Source organism: Engystomops pustulosus, chromosome 8 (genome assembly GCF_040894005.1).
Source record: "Engystomops pustulosus chromosome 8, aEngPut4.maternal, whole genome shotgun sequence".
NCBI lineage: Eukaryota > Metazoa > Chordata > Amphibia > Anura > Leptodactylidae > Engystomops > Engystomops pustulosus.
This window is the reverse complement of record NC_092418.1, coordinates 95347428-95368133: the sequence shown is the minus strand read 5'-3', so window position 1 is coordinate 95368133 and position 20706 is coordinate 95347428. Positions and strand designations below refer to the sequence as shown.

Here is a 20706-nt window from a genome sequence, read left to right as displayed (position 1 = left end):
CATTCATTCACATCTTTACCTACAATGCATCTCTATATGGATCCATTTGCGATCATGATGGTGGTCCTCACCAAACTCCCTAGTAAATGGAAGAGTTGTCTATCTATAGACATGTATAGGACCCATGACTTCACTTCTGTTTTCCAGAGCAATATTACTTCCTAGATTGTCCCCTAGTCCTAAGAAGCCATTCATTGGGTGAAGTACTTCCCTTGACCCCCTGGAACCTCTGGTTCGGTGCAGGACCCAAAACCAGAAGTAACGGAACGATGAAGGAACTGAAACTGAGTAAGTATGTGTTCTTCTGATTCTTAGCCAGGCCCTGGCCTCCTGGGGGTTTTTGTTATTCATGGAAAGCTCCTTTAAAGCTAGTTCTTTCCTCTACCCTTTATCCCTCTTCCAGTGCAGAGGCTATGTGCTTAAAGTGTTTCCTAAGTTATTGATATTGCTCATCAGCCTTTAGGATGGGTCATCTATGCAAGATTGGTGAAGGGGGGTCCTTCACCTAAACACCCATACATATTCTCTGTGGTTTATGTCGCTGATCTTTTGGTTTTCTAGGAGTTGGACCCAATAGATCTGGAAACCATGACCTATTCTAAGGGGAGCTCATCAAAATGGATAACCTTGAGTAGAAAGCAAATTTATACAGAAAGCATATTACAGTATTGTATATACAAACAATAAGATTTGCTTGCTGAAAAGCCCTTAATCATTTCATGGAAATTACCCTTCAATTATAATCACTATAAAATTAATAAATCTTAGCAAACTGAATAACAATTAAATACACTCCGTTAATAACACACAGTTGATCTTTATTACATATCCAACAGTGTTAGGGATTTACTTTTGAGGTCAATCTTTTATTGCCTTCTTGTTGTGTAAATAATAATTACATTTTGGGAAACTACCTCCCTGACCCCCGAAGGAGAATGTTTTTAGTTCAAGTATTAAAGGTTAATATAGGGTCTATACTATACTGCTTTCTAAGTGATTCCACGGTAGACCCTTATAGCCTTGGTTTTTGAGAAGGAAGTCTTCGGAGTTAAGTGCCTTCCTAATGTTCTTCTACTAAACTCGACAAAGTAGATGCCTGGAGAAACATCTGCCCAATTTCAGACAAGAACAATGAGGCAATGAGGACACTTTTTATATCTAGTTCTATTCTGTAAGTGAACAAACTGCCGCTATTACATCCAGAACATTGGATGTAGCATCTCAATCTGGACCCATATTAAGGTCATTCTTTGGTAAATGCAAGTAACATATATATAAAAAAAAAAAAATCTAAAACTTTGTGCATGGCCAGATCACTTCAGCAACCGGGCTTGGGCAAAGGACAAGGAGCATTTCATTTTTGTCGCCATCTGTGAACCCCTACTAAGGCCACATGTTATAAACCCAAGTTGAAATTGCTAAATTCAGATAGCCAAACCTATATACCATACTTAATAAAATTTTACAGAAATCATGTTAAGATTTGCTCTTGCCTATATATTTTCCAGAAGACATTACCTCATTTTCGGTCTCTTCCTGTGGAATGGTAGCAAATACTGGAGCCTCCTTTTTGGTTTCACTAGGAGAAGTAACTGATGACCAACCAATGGGAGCATCCACATTCAAAGGGGATTTGGTAGGCGAGGTACCAGAACTGAATGACTGAGACCGTTTAACCACAGGGTGTGAACTTAGAAATGGCCTTGGGGTGACAAAGTTGCTTAATTTTGGGAGAGTCAATGGAGGGTTGTGAGTAGTAGGAGAAATCGTAGATTGAACAGTTTTGCTAAAAGATGTTGTAGAAACTTCTTCAGATTTCCATTCGTTTTGCACAATTGGAGTTGGCTTCTCAGAAGAGGAGACCTCAGCCACCACGTTCCTGGATTCCAAAAGTTTTTGTTCTAGTGTTAAAAAATCTGGTCTTTTTTCTTCACAAGACTCAACTACACGAGGCTGGTGACACAGTTCATTTGGCAATTCTGTTGGTTTCAAATTTCTTTCAATGGAAATTTGTGAGAATTCAACGTGGTTCCCAACTTCCGAGTGAATTTCAGAAATGGTTCCAAGACGGTCATTTTTAATTTCACTATGTGTTTCTGTTGTTGGTGGTTTGTCTTCTGGTAATTTCTCCTCTGGCCTGGGCGGGAAGTTCAGTACGTTAACTCTAGAAGGAAGGGTCCTTATTGTAACCTGTGAAGCCTCATTCCCTAAGTCTTTAAATTTAACAGTGCTACTTGTAGGATTGGCAGAAGTTTTGGTCTTGGCGATAGCTGATGCCACATACATGCTAGAAGCCCTCCTTTGCATCTGTAGGTAGAAAGAACTTGGACCTTTTTGTGGGCTTGTAGGTTTCGGCTTTGGTTTGACTTCAGGAGGAGCAGCTTTCTCTGAAATTAGAACCGGGGCAGAGGATAGACTTCTCGAAAGTGCAAAATGTTCTTTCCGACTTTGGTCAGCAGTTGTTTTAGAAACCATACTCAGTGTGTTGACATTTGACCCTGGCGGGGTTAGATCCCCGTTTTTCACCGATGAAGGTGGTTCAGTTTCATGAGCATGTCCATAATAAGGCGCGCTATTTATTACATTATGTCTAGTGTCATGTTCACTGTCAGCTGAATATATAGACTTCCCTGCATCTTGTGAACTTTCATGGTCTACATGTCTTTCAACATCAAACGATCTTTGGGGTATAATTTTGTAAGTAGTCATTCCAACCTTGGGGAGATAGTCTCTTGTGATCTCATTGGAAGGCTTGGGCTTGGGATCAGATTGCTGTCGGTATAAATGAAATGTCTTGGATTGAGAACTCTCAGAAACGCTCTCCTGTACGCTGCCTGTCTGGGTTTTGACGCTTCCCCTCATATCGCTGACAGGTTCATATTTATGTTGCTGCTCAGTGACTTGAGCCAAATTACTTCCATGACCATTGAGTTCATGTTGGACTTTGTCCACCAAAGAATTACCCTGAGAACGTGTGATTTCCTTGTCTATGGTTGTTACCTCCACATCACTGTCAAAATTAACCGTCTGAACTGCTGAATCCTGCATTCTTCCCTTTTCGCTTGTGGACGGTTTCAACTCTGTATCCACATGGCTTTCAGTCAGATTAATGTAGCCACTGTCTCCAGTAACAGTGTATGTAACTTCAGCAGGATGTACACAGGGCTGAGTCTGAGAGCCCTGTTCTGCTACTAGAATTTTACTTTCAAATATTTGAGGATTTTCCAGTTCCTTGGTTGGAGTAGATGTCCTATTTTCACTCTCACCTAAAGCAATGAAAAAAGAAAGGTGGGACTCAACTTATGTACATAGGAAATGATAAAGAGTGGCACTAAAGTTTAGAGGGCTTGTTCACTTTGGAAACTCTCTCTCCATTATAAGCATACATCCGCATCCCACAATATCAGACACGGCTGCTGTACAATGTAGGGTGGTCTGCAGAGAAGAGGCTACACCATTAGTCCACAGGAAAGGGGATAAACGTCTGTTCAAGTGGGATCTGAATGCCGGGAATCACAGGGATTATTAGAATGAGCAAACATAAGCCTCTCTTAGCTGCCCTGTGATGTCAACTTTGTAAACCAATCACACTTACATGCTGATGTGTGCCCACTCTGGCAGGATCTGCTTTTATTTGAGCTATTTATGCCCTAATTTTTTTAAAAAGAATTTTTAAAATTATGCAATTATGCAAATGCATTTTTAAAATCCAATTGTCACAGAGACCAAAAAAGTTCTCGCTGGGATTACAATGATAAAATAAACAGTTCCGACTTACATACAAACTCAACTTAAGAACAAACCTACAGACCCTATCTTGTATGTAACCCGGGGACTGTCTGTATACACCTTATTAACCACTACTAGTATATCTTCAAGCAGACCTTCCAGATGATGTTTCTTCCATGACCCAGTGTTGTGGCATTAACCAGAAAATAAATTTGGAAGCGAGGTTCTCCTCATCTAAAAATGATTCCGTCACTGTTATTGATGGCCCTATATTTATGAACATCACTAATCAGCTCTCCTCAAGTCTGGTGGGGAGAGCTCAACTTCAGTACTAAACTCTCTGCTTCCCTGACCTTATACAACCAATTTATATCTCAATTCAAAGTTGATCTTCTGGATGATGCCAACATGCCGGGTCATAAAAGAGACATGATCTGGAAGGTGTTAGGCCTCTTTCACACGAGCATATAAAATAGGCTGCGTATTCTACCTGTACCGTTTTCATACGGAAAGCACGTGGCTACATTAATTTTCAGGGGCAATTCGGTCATCCATTTAAATGGCCACATTATCCACCGTACCGTATGCGAGGTGTAGAAAAAATATATAGAAATGCCATCTTCCGTCGAAAGATAGGACATGTCCTATCTTTCTACGGAACAGTACGGTGCTTGTGTGAATGTAGCCTAATACAGGACTGGGGAAATCACACATTCATGTGATCCTGATAGCGATTTATTAGGTCAATTTCTACAGAACGATTCCCTTTCATTATACTTTATATACATTTATATGGTCCTTTTCCAAAGTACAACTGGTGTTAACAATCTCTTGGGACTTTAACCACAGAGAATAGGAAAACAAAACGAGAATTCAATTTTCCGTACGAAAAGAGGTGTCTCCAGTGAAGGCCCTTTAGTCATGCATATCCTAAACATCACATGGAAAGTACAACTGGAACATACACATAACTCACGTCAAAAACATCAGGTCTGAGACACGGGACAGCAACTTATTGTATTGTCCTCAAACTTTACACAAGACGAGAGCTACCGCGTGTTAGTCGGGGATCAGAGAGAACACATCATCACTTTATGGAGGGGGCATCCCCGCAACACTGCTAAACCTACAGCAATGTTTTCCATGGTTTCAGCAAGAATCAGGAGCGGTCATGACTGTATCCCCTCCGTTCTGTATACTCACAAATCTTATCATATTCCAGTGTTGTATTTTCAGCTGCAGCTTCGTCTTTTATAAAAAGGCCTGACCTGTAAGATATGGAAATATTAATTGTAGATCTGAAGCAAGTGGAGAACCAATAGCCATATAAAAATGTGCCTATTAAATGTAACACTTCTGTTCTGAGATGTTACTCCACCTTCTACACTAATCCCATGCTGGAGCGAGACTGCTCATATGGCTCCGGCTTCTCTCCTGTACTTCTGGTTCTTGGACTGCTCCGGAGACCAGCGGATGTCTAGGATGTCATTTTCTAGGGGACCTCATTTCCTGTGTTGTCGCTCATTTGTTAAAATGGATCCTGTGACATCCAGAAATTTGTGGCTAGGGCTCTTGCACAGGAACGTATAGTTGCCCTGGCCGTAACCCGGGGCAAGTACAGGACCAGGAGGAAGGATGAGCGCGCTCTCCATAGAAAGCCAAACACTGTGTGCTCACTGCACCGTGACCAGGTGCATTAGACCTCTATGATACGAACGCAAATTGTATCACCGGTCCCCATACGGTCTTGTGTTTGTTACCATTATAGGGTACATCTGACTTTTTAATTGCTTTCTATAACCGTATTTTTTGGTCTATAAAGGCGCACAAAAAATCCTTTGATTTTCTCAGAAGTCAAAGGTGCGCCTTATAGTCCAGTGCGCCTTATATATGAACCGTACTTACAGACAACAGCTGCCTTGAACTGTGCACAGGTCTGCCACCTGCTGGTCATTCATCCTTCTAATCAGGTGCGCCTTATAATCCGATGCCCCTTATATATGAACCTAGACGTTTTAGCAGGCATTTATTCATGGTCCGAAAAATACTGTACATTTTTTGGGGAGGTAGGAAGCTCATAAATTTTATTTTTTTGAGCCTTCACAATACGGAGATAATAATGTTATATCTTATTGACCAAGGTTGCTATGTATGCGACAATATCAATTTTGTAGGGGGAGGGGGTTATTTTATTTTCTTCGCACAAAATATAATTATATATTGGGAAATTTGTGATTTTTGTGGGTTTTTTTCATTTTAATGTATTTTACTGCAATGCATTGTATCTGTCAGTATTTTAGACTATTTTAGACTAGTCTTGGACTGGGCTTCATAGGCCCCCCGTATGGTCTGCCATGGCAATCCCCAACACCCTGCAATTGTGTTAAGGAGGACTGGGGGTTCCCTCTATCCCCCTCCTTAGCTGCTGCAATGGTGCTTGATCACGGTAGTTAAAGAGTTATACTACCAACCAAGGAGAGATCTCCCTACCGGGCAGATGCAGCGGGGACCAGGCTGTATGTAACAGCTGGTTCCTGCTGCGGATTGTGCTGGAACACTGGCAGTAATCGTGCAATCCGAAGGACGAAATAGATCGCCCTAATGTGGCAACACCCCGCTAATTAGGACGATTTATTTCGTCCAAAATCGTTAAGCAGTAAAGGTAAATATAGTGACCCACTACAAACGTTTAGCATGCACAGGAGACTGTTGCCGAACTCGCACAGAATTAAAATTGAGCCATACGAGATATTTAGGGGCCCCATAGTATCAACACTACCAAAGCGCATTCTTCCTCTAGCAAAGTGAGAACATCCAAGGCGGATGGAAAATCTTTTTGATTTATCATCAATTTGTCTAACTATGTCAATCCCCCCCAAAACTTATGGTCTCACACAACAAATAAATGGCCATGTCCTGCATACTGTATATGTCCTGCATACTGTATATGTCCTGCATACTGTATATGTCCTGCATACTGTATATGTCCTGCATACTGTATCCTGCTATTCTAGTATCATCGCCCGTGTGTAATACGGCTTCACGGAGCGATACTTACATTACATCGGTAGTTACGTCGCCCTGCGTAATCTTGGAAATATCCTCGACGTCAGACAGCACAGAAGAATCGTGAGCATCAGACAGCGCACTCTTATCCTCCACCGGTTTGGCCTCTGGATGTTCTTCAGTAGAAGATAAACTGGTTTCTTCCTTGGTAGAACTGCTGACACTTTCCTTAGCGAAGGATTCGGCTTCTCTCATAAGAGAGACGTTCACCTCCTCCTTCTCCTCGATCTCTTGGAGCTCCGGTCCGGAAGTTAAATCCTCTACAACAGAAGGAAGGAACCACAAAAGACACATTTATAATAAAGGACACAACTAGTGTCACCTCAAACATTGCTGAAACATTTTTATCATATGGAAATTGGTGCAAATATTAAACAATGGTGAACACCTGCCGCATATGTTCAATAGCAATGCTTGGAAAAAATGTGGTTATACCTAAATGTATGAATAACGATCAAGTGGTTCTCTGTATTGTCTTCTATTTTATTCACAATGCATAAGTAGATACAGAGGACTGGAAAAATCACCAACGCGTTTCGAGATTTACAAAACGCTTTTTATTTAGAATGCTCAAAACGTGTTTTGGCGATTTTTCCAGCCTGGCGTGCAAATGTTGTGCACAATGGAGTTGCATTATCTTTTATTGGAAGTTAAGAATAAAGAGATGGGTGGAGCCATCCGTGCGAGTGATGGATCAATATGTCCCTACTTTTCCAGGTAACATTAAAAGGGGTCTTCCACTTTCAGCAAATAATTGATATGGTTTGTGTAAGGAAAAGGAAAAATTTTCCAATATTCTTTCTGTATCAATTTCTCACTGTTTTCTAGATCTCTGCTTGCTATCCTGACTAGAAATCTGTCCATGGTCATGTGATGTCACACAGGTGCACAAGCCGTTATATGATAGACAGTAATCAGAGCCATGTGATATAGTGATCCGTGCACCTCAGTGTCCATTACATGACCAGGGACAGATTTCTATCCAGCAGAAGTAAACATAGAAGCTTTCTATAGAATGACAGCAAGCAGAGATCTAGAAAACCGCGATGAAATGATACTGAATGTATATTGGAAAAATGCATAACTTTTCCTTACACAACCCAAATCAATAATTTGCTGAAAGTGGACAACCCCTTTAAGGATTTGTATTGACTAGTGATAAATGTTTAGCTTAAAATCTTCTTAAAATAATATATTGAGCTTTACAGCAATCCATTTCACTGGCTGAAAAACAGAAAATGTATATAGGTGTGGGGATAGTCCTTGGGGATTGTTGGGGCTTATATCCTCAGGTGCTCTGTTAGTGATAGCAGAGTAAAAAAATGAGCCTTAGCAATAGGGCCGTTTTTAGTCAATATAAAAAGAAAATAAAAAAAAAATCCCCCTTTGTACAAGTAGTGAACTGATCATTGCACTTCTCAGAGAGTCCAGTGGGTGTCACCAGAGGACTGCACAAGTCATCAAAGTCATATTTCTCCTGCATTTTGATTCCCGGATCCAAACCATTGTAAGGGTTAATGCAGAACTCATGAATTGTTTGTTCCAATGGCATCCCGACCCAAATTAACCATATAATGAGATAGCATCTAAATATCTGAGCACAAAAACCAACATTCAAGAATCGGATCAATGTTACAAGCGGCTAATGCTCCCCCTAGTGGTCAGTGAATCACATTTTTTTTATTGCACATGTATTCCTATTGCTGGAGTAAAATTTTAATACTTTGTGCTTAACACCCAGCGTACCCTAAAAGAAAAAAAATGTCAACTTCAATAGGTCTAACATTATAAAGCCTATGCTTAACACAAGTCATACCTGTTGGGGAGGTCCCAAGATTAATATGGTCCTCATCAGAATATTTCTTATAGGTTATTTCTGCCGAAATTTCCCCTGATGTAATAGAAAAAAAGCAGTACAATGAAATTACACATCTGATAGACAGTCCAGGTGGATAAGACATGAAAACCACATTTTTGCACTGCTCTTTAGCTCTCCTTCAGACTGCATTCACACGTTATTGTTATCGAATTACATTGCTGTTAACGTTTGCGTTTACAAAACACAACCGATAACACATTCTTAACGCATATGTTAACAAAATGCATCCACTAACACAATGTTAACAACTGCACTTTGTGAATACAAATGTTAAAAGGAAATCAGCCACCAGGATGAAGGATTGTAAACCCAGCACACTGACATACCGGTGTGCGTCCCCTCTGGCAGGATCAGTGCTTCTTTAAGCTTCTTATGCCCAGGTTTTTAAGAAAAAAGGGTTTAGAAATTATGCAAATGAGCCTGAGGGGCTCCAAACTCCTTTAACATCAATAAAGCCCGCAGCCCCTCAGGCAGATTTGCATAATTTAAAAGCCTTTTTTTGTAAAAACCAGGGCATAAGAAGCTAAAAGAAGAGTGGATCCTGCTAGAGGGGGCACACACACGTATGTCAGTGTGCTGGGTTTACAATCCTTCATCCTGGTGGTAGAGGTCCTTAAACAGCAATGTGATTAGGCAAATCTCTTCTCAGACGTATCAAATGTGAATGCAACCTAAGGTGGATGCCACATGTGGCATTTTTGGTCAGTTCTTAAACATGCGTTTTTCAGTCCGTTTAAAAAACGCAACAGTTTTTTTACCGTTAAACAGGTCCAAAGCAGCTAAACGCATGGTAAACGGTAAAAAACGCATTTGTTTTTAAATGGACTGAAAACGCATGCAAATAAACGGACCAAAAACGCAACGTGTGGCATCACCCTTACTTTGTGCTGGCGGTGCTCTGACTGCTTTACATCTGCACAAGCTCAGCAGGAAATCAGCTCCGATCACAATGATTTCCTATATGGTTTTGAGTAAAGAGATTTACCATTAGCGCTAATGTTCTCATTATTGATCTCTGTTTGAGTTATAGGAGGTGGTGATGGCGGCAGTGGGGCTTTCCTCTTTGTTCTCCGCAGTGAGGAGTTAAATGTTGACGTTCCGCTGTGCTGGAATGAGCCGGTTCTAGATCTGTCAAATCCACCTGATGTCTAGAGAGAAGCAGAAAAACTGGAGTTAGGGCTCATTCAGACGGGCGTTTTTGAGGTCCACATGCTGTCCGTTTTTTTTTTGTTTTTTGCGGATGCATGCTGACTCGTTGATTTCTATGGGTCTGTTCACACATTGTTTTTTTTCAGAGATGTGCATGCAGACAGTGAGAAAAAAAACCCGGACCCGCCAAAAAAAAAAAAGGATGGCAAACAGATGACATCCACAATTGGGCAAGGCAAAAAGGTAGATTAGAAAACCACCCCCTTTTATTTTTGCAGATGTGAAACGGATGCAGATACAATACAGGCTGTAGGAAACATCCTACAACTCCCACAAAAAAGAAGGGAAAGAGCCACATTGCACTCATTCTCAAAGTGGCGGGACATAATATTATCGGTGCCATGTTTAGCAGGGGTTCAGAACAAATTGTATGGATACCCCTTTAAGAAGTAGGTTCCCTTTGCAGGGGTCCCCCATAGGCAGGCAATTGACCCACTGAGCGGTATGGTGCGTTACTGTACCATTCCGTACCCGGGGAAAAGATAATCCTATCCTTCTCCTTATTACGGCGCGTGCGCCATGTATCTCTATGGAGAGGGGCGGGGACGAGCTGCGCTCACCCCCTCCTCCTCTTCGAATCTCCTCCCTCCCATGATTGGTGTATAGGTCTCCATGGTAACAGACTACTAACAAAGCCTGTATGTAGTCTGAGCCTGCAGTCTGTGCATCTACTCGCATGTTCATAGCAGCCAATACAATGAGCAGATGCTATTCTGAGGACAAGTAAATAAATCCAATGAATAGTAGTGACATGCCTGTTCTGAATCGTCCACGCTGACCGACTTCACAACACAGGATGACGTTCGGATCTGCCCCCGGTGGATGTCACTGGAGCCGTTCTGGGGCGGGTGCATGGGCGGCAGTGGAGCTCTCCGTTTCTTTGGTACATCAGAAGGCAGCGTGTTAGAATCATAAGACTTGGTTACAGTATTCGCTCTTATCACATTCTGAGGTCTTGGCTTATTGAGCAATGGGGTGGCAGGGGCACTGGAGGTCTGGACAAAACACAGGGGTACAAGTGGATTAGTGCACAACATATAAAATATGGAAAAGGAGGATTTAGTAAATTAGCCCCACCCACAAAAAAAATACAAAAAGCATTAAAATCCGATAATATTTATTAAGAAGGTTTTTCCTTCTTAGGAGACCAAGTAAGTTCTATACATGACGCCCATGACAATCCCAAGAGAAGACGCACAAGAATTGGAATTTCATAGGGAACACAAGTATTTAGGTAAAGAGAAATCCAGAGAGCCGACGGGTCATCTTTAAGGGAAACACAGTGAATTTAGAACAAGATTTTCCCAGAAACCTTACCTGATCGCGTTTCTTTTTAGTACTTCTCCGGAAAAAGTTGAAAAAGCCTTTGTCATCGTTCTGTTTCATGTCTACGTTCTGAAAGGACTCTGTAAGATATACACGGACAATACAGAAGATATTTAGCTATCAGGTTACGCAAATGTAGCAGAGCCGAATTAGGAAATCTACCAGGATAAACCATGGACACCTACTCGAAGATCCAGGCACCGTGTCTGTGTCCTTCTATTAAATTATGCTAATGAGCCTGAAGGGCTTGGGGGGGCAGGGCACAGCCCCTCTGTGCTGTAGCTTCACAGGCTGTTACACTGGGCAGGAGCAGCTCTCAACCTCCCCACTGCTCCCTCTAGACTACTCCCTTCCCACTGTCTGCTGTAAGATCATGTAGTGGGAGAAGGGAAAGATGAAAATCTGGGGTTGCACCTATATGATATGCCACTGTAAACCATTAGCTGCCATACAATTTTATTTTAGGAGGAATAATTCTCTAAAATTGTTATCCCATCGGGAATATACATAATTCATTTAGACAGACCAGACAGCAAGAGTGACACGTCTTGTTAAATATGACATCCTTCAAGGGGTTGTTCACTTACAGCAAATAAATGATATTGTTTGTTTAATAAAAAGACATGCAATTTTCTAATATTCTTCCTGTATCAATTCCTCCGGGTTGTGTAGATCTCTGCTTCCTGTTATCTTATAGGACTCTTCCAGTGGAAAGAAATGTGTTCCTGGTCATGTCATGTCACAGCTCTTATATCAATGTTTAACCTAAGCTGTGCGATATAACCAGCTGTGCCCCTGTGTGACACATCACATGGGCAGGGATATAATAAGCCGTGCACCTGTGTGACATCACATGACCAGGGATATAACAAGCTGTGAACCTGTGTGACATCATATGACCAGGGATATAACAAGCTGTGAACCTGTGTGACATCATATGACCAGGGATATAACAAGCAGTGAACCTGTGTCACATCATATGACCAGGGATATAACAAGTTATGCATCTGTGTGACATCATATGACCAGGGATATAACAAGCCGTGCAACTGTGTGACATCACATGACCGGGGATATATAACGAGCCGTGCACCTGTGTGACATCACACGACCGGGGATATATAACAAGCTGTGCACCTGTGTGACATCACATGACCAGGGATATATAGCGAGCTGTGCACCTGTGTGACATCACATGACCAGGGATATATAGCGAGCCGTGCACCTGTGTGACATCAGATGACCGGGGATATATAACGAGCCGTGCACCTGTGTGACATCACATGACCAGGGATATATAATGAGCCGTGCACCTGTGTGACATCACATGACCGGGGATATATAACGAGCCGTGCACCTGTGTGACATCACATGACCAGGGATATATAGCGAGCTGTGCACCTGTGTGACATCACATGGCCAGGAACCCTTTTTGTCCACAGAAAGAAATAAAATTTCATGTTGAATGACAGCAAGCAGAGATCTAGGAAAACCGAAAGAAATTGATACAGAAAGTATATTGGAAAATTGTAGAACTTTTCATTACACAAACAAAATTAATAATTTGCTAACCGAGGACAATCCCTTTATATGCAGTATCATGGAAAGCCATAGATATAATAATGGGGGGGGGGGGGTTATCACACATTTTATATGGAAATGTGTCTTTACTTTATAAAGGTGACTCTGGAAATTTGCATATGCAGTTATTCAACTTATTAACAATAAAGCTAGAGTACTTACCGTGTAATGGAGGCGGTCTGATCTCTGTTGGTGATGTAGCTAAAAAAAAAAAAAAAAAAGTTTTAGGAATTATTGCAAATTAACAGGTTTTTCCACCAATGATACCTGGTAAGGGGAAGATGTCTAAAAAAATAACTTCAATCTCCATCATTCCCCCAAACATCTATGGGACAGCAATCGCTTTACATTATGGAGAAAGGGCTGAGCGTCTGTTGTTCCTGTGATCTCTGGGAGACGTGATCCTCTCAATTTGACTATATTTTATAAAGTAATTACTTGCCTGTTCATGGTGGTGCACTGCTTTAATAATTTCCGCTCTATAGCGACTTCTCATGGAATATGGGAATTCTATGAAGATGGGAATAGATAAGATAGATACTGCAGTATCTGACTACATGGAGGCCTTGTTAGTAGTCTGCTACCATGGAGACACTAAAGTTCACTCATAAGCCAATGATCTAGAATATACTGTACAGGAAAGTGCCATTCCCAACCACTCGTCAGCCAATGAACTTGGCCCTCATCTCCCATCCAGCTTATAGAGAATACGGATCATTGCTGAGAAAACTTCTTTAAAAGGGGGCAGATTCCCTTAAACTTTATATCAACTAAGTCAAATGGTACCTAAATACCCATTGGGCAGAATGCAATGCAATTTTAACATTTATCCCATATTCAACCCACTCTCTAAAAGCACCACATAGATTGTGCCACTTTAGAAGGCATCTGTGCCGATTATCCCCCTACATTCACACGAACGTATGGGGAACGTATATACGGCCGACATATATACTCTTCTGTGGCCTCACGCCGCTGTACGGTGCAGCACACGTGCGGCACTGTACCGTTCCGTAGCTCGTAGAAAGATCGGACATGTCCTATCTTTTGATGGAATACGGCGCCAGGCGCTGTATATGCCTATGGAGAGGGGGGGTGAGCAGCGCTCATCCCCTGCTCCTCTGCCCAGCAGCGATGTATGCCCACCATACTGTGGTACAGCGGGTATAAATCGTGTTAATGTAGCCTAAGATCCAGAATAGCAACATTTACACAAGGGGATTCAATATAAACCCCCATAGTGGGTGCAAAAGTGGGAGTAAAATTGGTGTCCTACTGCCTGATATGGCCTTAAAGGACATCTACCACTAGGATGAAGGCCTGTATGCAAATGACCCTGAGGGGTTCCAGGCTCTAAAGGTGTTAAAGGGAACCTGTCACCAGGAGACCCATTTTTAGCACTCCCCAGTCCCCACAGAGCATAGTACATACACTGCCAAAGTGTTCTTGTATAAAAAATAGGTTTTACAGAAAAAAAGATATGTTATATTGTACCTTTCATTAGCATCTGCTGTGTGACTAGGCAGTTGCCAAATGGGAGGGGCTGGAAAGGAGCAGCTCCCCCCCACCCTTGGGAAACATGTGAGCTTTTCAAATATATGAATAACTCCCAACACTCGGGATTGGCTGTAGAGGAGCAGGGGGCGTCGCTAAGCCAAGTGATGGGTGTTTTCATATATTTGAAAAGGTCACATGGAGAAGCTGTTCCCCAAGGGTGGGGGGGAACTGCTCCTTTCCAGCCCCTCCCAATTGGCAACTGCCTAGTCACACAGCAGATGCTAATGAAAGGTACAATATAACATATCTTTTTTTCTGTAAAACCTATTTTTTTATACAAAAATACTTTGGCAGTGTATGTACTATGCTCTGTGCGGACTGGGGGAGTGCTAAAAATGGCTCTCCTGGTGACAGGTTCCCTTTAATGGAGCCTGGAACCCCTCAGACTCATTTCCATACAGTCTTTCATCCTAGTGGTAGATGTCCTTCAAGGTTCCTCGATCACACAAAATCACATGATAGCTGAGGGGCACTAGAGGGAGGGTAAAAGCCCTGGTGGGTTCCTTTCTCTTTTGGGGGTCTCCCTTGCAATACACCCTATTGGACATCCCGTTTTGATCTAAGCTTTGGAGCACTTATTGCTTTCTTGATGTCAATGGGGGAAGGGGTGGGGACATCATGGGACCTATTTGATCAATAGAGTTTCTTGACCTTTATGAAAAGCTAATAACATTTTCAATGCCCTCTCACCTTTGCTGTGGTCCAGGGCATACAGCTCTCTTAAGCCGAGTTCATTGAGGGACCTTGTTACATCGATTGGCTTCTGGGACTGATAATCTTGAAGCAACATGGTCGAGCGAGGATCAAATTCGCACTTATTACAAATGGAGGGGATGAGATCTTGAAGTGGGATAAATGGGCTGACCCTCATCACCGTCTTCTGGGTTCTTCTGTAGTTGATGACGACTCGGACAGTTTGCTGAAGGGGAAGAAAGAAACCCTTTGTATTTGCAGATGTGCACGGCCCACGTAATGTAAGGGCTGGAGTCATGTTCTTCAGAAGTTATTATTATCTAGTAGTTTCCCACCAAACCTCTACCCAGTAACATCCCAGACCAACGTCAGGATCACAGACCTAATAATTACCGGGAGCAGTGCAGACATCTGGAGTCTTACCATCAAAATCCATCATGATAAACCAGGGAAACTTACTCATAGATTCCCTGTGGTATCTTCTTATACTTATTATCAATGGCCTCCTTCCTTCTAAAATCACTTTTAATATTAAGCAAATGAGCCTGAAGGGCTACCCTAGCCCCTCTGTGCTTTACAAACTGTTATTGGCTGTATGGCAGCACATCTCACTCTCCCCCCTGCACTTCCTGTAATCTCAGCAGCAGTGAGCGCATAGCAGGAGGGGGGAAGAGCTCTTTATACTAACAGCCTGTCCAACTACAACACACAATTTGTACATTTATTTTCCAATCATTTCGGTTCCTGACAGCTGCCATCTTGTTTAGCTCTAGTAACTGCATCCTCATCGCTTTAGACAGCAATTGCCTGAAGCCGCTTTGCATAGGTCTATGGAGAGTTTTCCAGACAGTGAGGGGGAGGAGATAAGCTGTGACATCATCTATTGTCAGTAGTGATGTAATGATGGGTCAGTGTTATCTATATAGAGATCATTGTACAGGGAGGGGGAGGAGATAAGCTGTGACATCATCTATTGTCAGTAGTGATGTAATGATGGGTCAGTGTTATCTATATAGAGATCATTGTACAGGGAGGGGGAGGAGATAAGCTGTGACATCATCTATTGTCAGTAGTGATGTAATGATGGGTCAGTGTTATCTATATAGAGGACATTGTACAGTGAGGGGGAGGAGATAAGCTGTGACATCATCTATTGTCAGTAGTGATGTAATGATGGGTCAGTGTTATCTATATAGAGGACATTGTACAGTGAGGGGGAGGAGATAAGCTGTGACATCATCTATTGTCAGTAGTGATGTAATGATTGGTCAGTGTTATCTATATAGAGGTCATTGTACATGGAGGGGAGGAGATAAGCTGTGACATCATCTATTGTCAGTAGTGATGTAATGATGGGTCAGTGTTATCTATATAGAGGTCATTGTACAGGGAGGGGGAGGAGATAAGCTGTGACATCATCTATTGTCAGTAGTGATGTAATGATGGGTCAGTGTTATCTATATAGAGGTTATTGTACTGGAAGGGGATAAACTGTGATGTCACAAAATTATCAAGTGGTTGTCTATTTTAAAGCCTAGTGGCCGGAGTGGGAATTGCAAGATATAGGACCTAGAATATTTTACAACAACAGACATGCTGTGATAAATGCTCCTGACAAGTGTAACTATGGAGGACACATCTATGTGTGGCCGGGATGTGTAGATGATAGAATTCAGTCTTAGACATGTACTCCTCGGAGTATCCCTGACTATTAGGAGGGACGGCACATTTTTGTGTGTTACATCTGGAATATGGAAAGTGAGCATAACCCTGCAGCTATTTGTAGTCCTCATTTTCCTATCCACACAGAGCAGTAAACCACATGATGAATCAGCCTGGGGCTGGCCCCGTGATGGTGTGACACATGCAGGACGCGCACGCACCTCCGGTATTATTGGACCCGGCTTCTTATTTTTCTCATCCAGGTTTTTGGACTTGAGCACCACTCTCTCCACTTCCAGCATGCCAATGGGGGTGTTGGGTTTGTACTTGAGCTGGGTCTTATCGGCTGAAATTAAGTCTATTGTGTAGGTGGACGGGTTTAGACGGTACTGTCCACAGAGGTACACAAGAAGGTCCATCATGGGTTTGCTATACAAGGAAGAGAAAAGACACAGAGTTAGAGTCTACGTACCCCTGACATGAGCGCCTTTGCGTGAAAATGTCCAATAGGTGGCGACAGAGGAACAGTTTTCCTATTTTTTTTTCAGCCAGGAAAACATATCCCAGAATTCCTTGCACAACATGCATGACCTTTAACACTCCCAGTACCTGCAAAGGTGACGTGAACAGGCACTCTCCAGAGGGAGACATTTATACACTACTGACTACTACTTATACATATAGAAAGTAGTGAAAGCCAACACTGTCAGTTTTGTTTGCTGCTTTATCTCAGTTTAATATAATATATATATATATTACACATACACACACACACATGTACATATATATACATAGATGTGTCCTTACTTAAAGGAAATCTACCACCAAAATCCATCCTGATAAACCAGGGACACTTACTCATAGATCCAAGCACCGTGACCGTGGTAATCTTCTTATATGTGTTATTATTTATTAGTTATAGATCACCAGTAATTCCATGGTGCTGTACGTTCAATAAGGGGATCACAGTAAGAAAATTTTTTAAAAATCCTCCAGATTGATATGCAAATGAGAATCAAAGAGTCACTTTTTTCCTGAAAGAGTCATGAGCTGCAGCAGTAATGTCCCTTCAGATGACTCCATCTCTGTCCTATAGTACGTAGAATCAAGCTATTGGTGTCATATTAAAAATAAGAATATCAACTTTCAGAGCACATCAGGCTTGTGATTCTATGAGTTACAGAGACAGAGGATGCAGGTAGTTTACAACAGGCAGGAGTTAGGCTACATTCACACTGCCGTTGCCCGCCCGTACCGTACCGTAGCGGGCAACGGCAGTGTACGGGGAGAGGAGGAGGAGGTGAGCGCAGCTCACCCCCGCCCCTCTCCATAGCAACCTATAGCGCACGGCCCCGTATTACGGGAAAAGATAGGACATGTCCTATCTTTTTCCCGGGTACGGAACGGTACGGTGCCGCACGTGTGCTGCACCGTACCGCTCCCGTAGGGTGCCGTGCGCTCATAGGAGTGTATGGGGGACGTATATCGGCCGTATATACGTCGGCCGTATATACGTCCCCCATACGTTCGTGTGAATGTAGCCTAAGAGTTGAAGATAAAAATACATTGCTGGGTCTAAAAGATGAAATTCTTTTCTTTAACGGGACACCATGTTTTAGGTACTATAGGACTAAAGATATGGGCGTCTGAAGTGACGCTCCTCTACAGCCATGAAAAGTGACTCATCTCAGGCAAAATATGACTCTTCTCACCTCACTTGGAGGAGTTTTTGTTATACAAGTAAAAGTGTGAGATTTCCAAAAAGGAAGGAATTCTAGAAAATAAATTTCATACCCTCCATGAGAGGGATTGTATTGTATAGTGGTAAAATCTAGTGACAGAGTCCCTCTAACTTCATTATGTGGGTCAGTAGGATGGCACCTTTACCAAATATGTAAAAGATTGTCAAAAGGGCACAGTTACCTTGAAAATTTGCACACTGGGATCCCGGGAAAAAATTTGACGTGTGATGTAAATGTAAACAGGGATGATGTAATTTAGTGCATTCCGTAATTTACATGTATTGTACACTGTGATGCATTTAAAGGGTTTGTTCACTTTCAGCAAATAATTGATATTGTTTGTGTAAGGAAAGGTTGTACAATTTCCCATTATTCTTTCTATGTCAATTCCTCGCCGTTTTCTAGATCCCTGCTTGCTGTCCTGCTTTAGAAAGACTATGTTTACAGTATATACTCGTGTACAAAAAATGTGCTGAAAAAACTCACCTCGGCTTAAAAAATAAAAACTTTAAAACTCACTTTCCGGTGTCCGGATCATTGGCGCGGGTCCCGATCTTCGGCGCGGTTCCCGGCGGCTCCTCTTGTTTCTTTTCTAGCCGGAGGAGTCGCGTCCATGCGATCTGCCGCCGGCACACACTATGATGCTGCGGTGTAGGCACTGATGACGTCATCAGCGGTGACACTGCCGGATCATAGTGTGTGCCCGCCAGCAGAACGCATGGACGCGACTCTGCCGGCTAGAAAAGAAAGAAGAGGAGCTGTCGGGAATCGCGCCAAAGATTGGGAGCCTCACCCCGAAGATCGGGACCTGCACCAACGATCTGAACACCAGAGGGTGAGTATTAAGTTTTTTATACGCTTGGCAGGGGGCTGGCCCGCTCTAAGCCACAGGGGGCTGGCCCGCTCTAAGCCACAGGGGGCTGGCCCGCTCTAAGCCACAGGGGGCTGGCCCGCTCTAAGCCACAGGGGGCTGGCCCGCTCTAAGCCACAGGGGGCTGGCCCGCTCTAAGCCACAGGGGGCTGGCCCGCTCTAAGCCACAGGGGGCTGGCCCGCTCTAAGCCACAGGGGGCTGGCCCGCTCTAAGCCACAGGGGGCTGGCCCGCTCTAAGCCACAGGGGGCTGGCCCGCTCTAAGCTTGGTAGTATAGTTCAGCAGGGCTGGCTGTATACTACACCCTCGGCTTGTACTGAAGTCAATAGGTTTTCCCAGTTTTTGGTTGTAAAATTAGGGGTCTCGGCTTATACTCGGGTTGGCTTATACTCAAATATATACAGTACTCCCAGTGGATAGAAATCCGTCCATGGTCATGTGATGTCACACAGGTGCACGAGCCGTTATCATCCCTGACAGTAATCAGAGCCTTGTGATACTCACAGCTCGTGCACCTGTGTGACGTCACATGACCACGGACAGATTTCTATCCACGGTAAGTAAACCTAGGAGCTTTCTACAGCAGGAAAGCAAATTGTACAAACTACACAAACTACTTACACAAACTATATCAATTATTTGCTGAATGTGCACAACCCCTTTAAGGGTTAAACACTTGTCATGTTGCCTTATTAATCTCAGGAGATTGTGAAACAGACAAAAAGATAAGGACGTAGTTCTGACCACCCTGGAAGCACAGACCTGCCATGAACGATGGTCGTTGCGACTCGTTCCCCGGGTAGAACCACCTTTAGTTCTATGTCTCGATCAATGTTTTCTTTCTGGTCCATGTTGTACTGGACTGTGTCCGCGGAATCAAATGACGGTAAACTGTCCGAGTATCTGGCCTCCCCAGGCGGAAGAGGAGCCTTGCCTTTGGCCCTTTTCCTGAAATTACAAAAAAAAAATAACCACGTTACCTACTGTACACATAATCCTATAGGCACATAATATACACAAAACATTGGAGGGGAGGGGGGGCACATAAATACTAGACCAAGCCTGGCCTAGAGGCACAAGGACTTGTTCTAGTGGCGGAGAAATGTTTCATTTAGCTGTGGCAAAAAAAAATAATAATTTGAGCTAAATTTGAAATATTTTATGTTTTTTTTCAGGTTTCCGATATCCATGGGATTGGTTTCTAATATCAGATTACTGTATTCTCCCGTTTGTATAATTTTTATACCCACAGATAACTGGTCATATCCATTGCAGCATTCATTATGATAGAGGGAGTGTGCAGACAGTAATAACTACATGACTTCATTCCCTAGAAGTCAGCAGGACACAGGACAGGACAGGAAGTCCACAGTCCTGCTGCTGCTGTAACC

At 42.8% G+C, this 20706-nt stretch overlaps 1 protein-coding gene across 6 annotated transcripts in view; it reads right to left on the bottom strand.

The window, feature by feature from the left end:
- The window catches only part of COBLL1 (cordon-bleu WH2 repeat protein like 1), a 97842-nt gene that overhangs the window by 10690 nt on the left and 66446 nt on the right, over window positions 1-20706 (bottom strand). For 5 of the 6 annotated variants that reach the window (XM_072121845.1, XM_072121846.1, XM_072121851.1 and 2 more), the window contains 11 exons: window positions 20078-20263; window positions 16924-17131; window positions 15038-15266; window positions 12953-12991; window positions 11201-11289; window positions 10639-10878; window positions 9660-9822; window positions 8612-8686; window positions 6788-7055; window positions 4933-4997; window positions 1519-3266 (listed from right to left, as the gene is read on the bottom strand). In XM_072121845.1, coding sequence (XP_071977946.1) covers window positions 1519-3266; window positions 4933-4997; window positions 6788-7055; window positions 8612-8686; window positions 9660-9822; window positions 10639-10878; window positions 11201-11289; window positions 12953-12991; window positions 15038-15266; window positions 16924-17131; window positions 20078-20263 — 3310 coding nt within the window. The remainder of the gene's footprint in view (window positions 1-1518; window positions 3267-4932; window positions 4998-6787; window positions 7056-8611; window positions 8687-9659; window positions 9823-10638; window positions 10879-11200; window positions 11290-12952; window positions 12992-15037; window positions 15267-16923; window positions 17132-20077; window positions 20264-20706) is intronic. The other variant, XM_072121850.1, reaches the window with a different exon arrangement.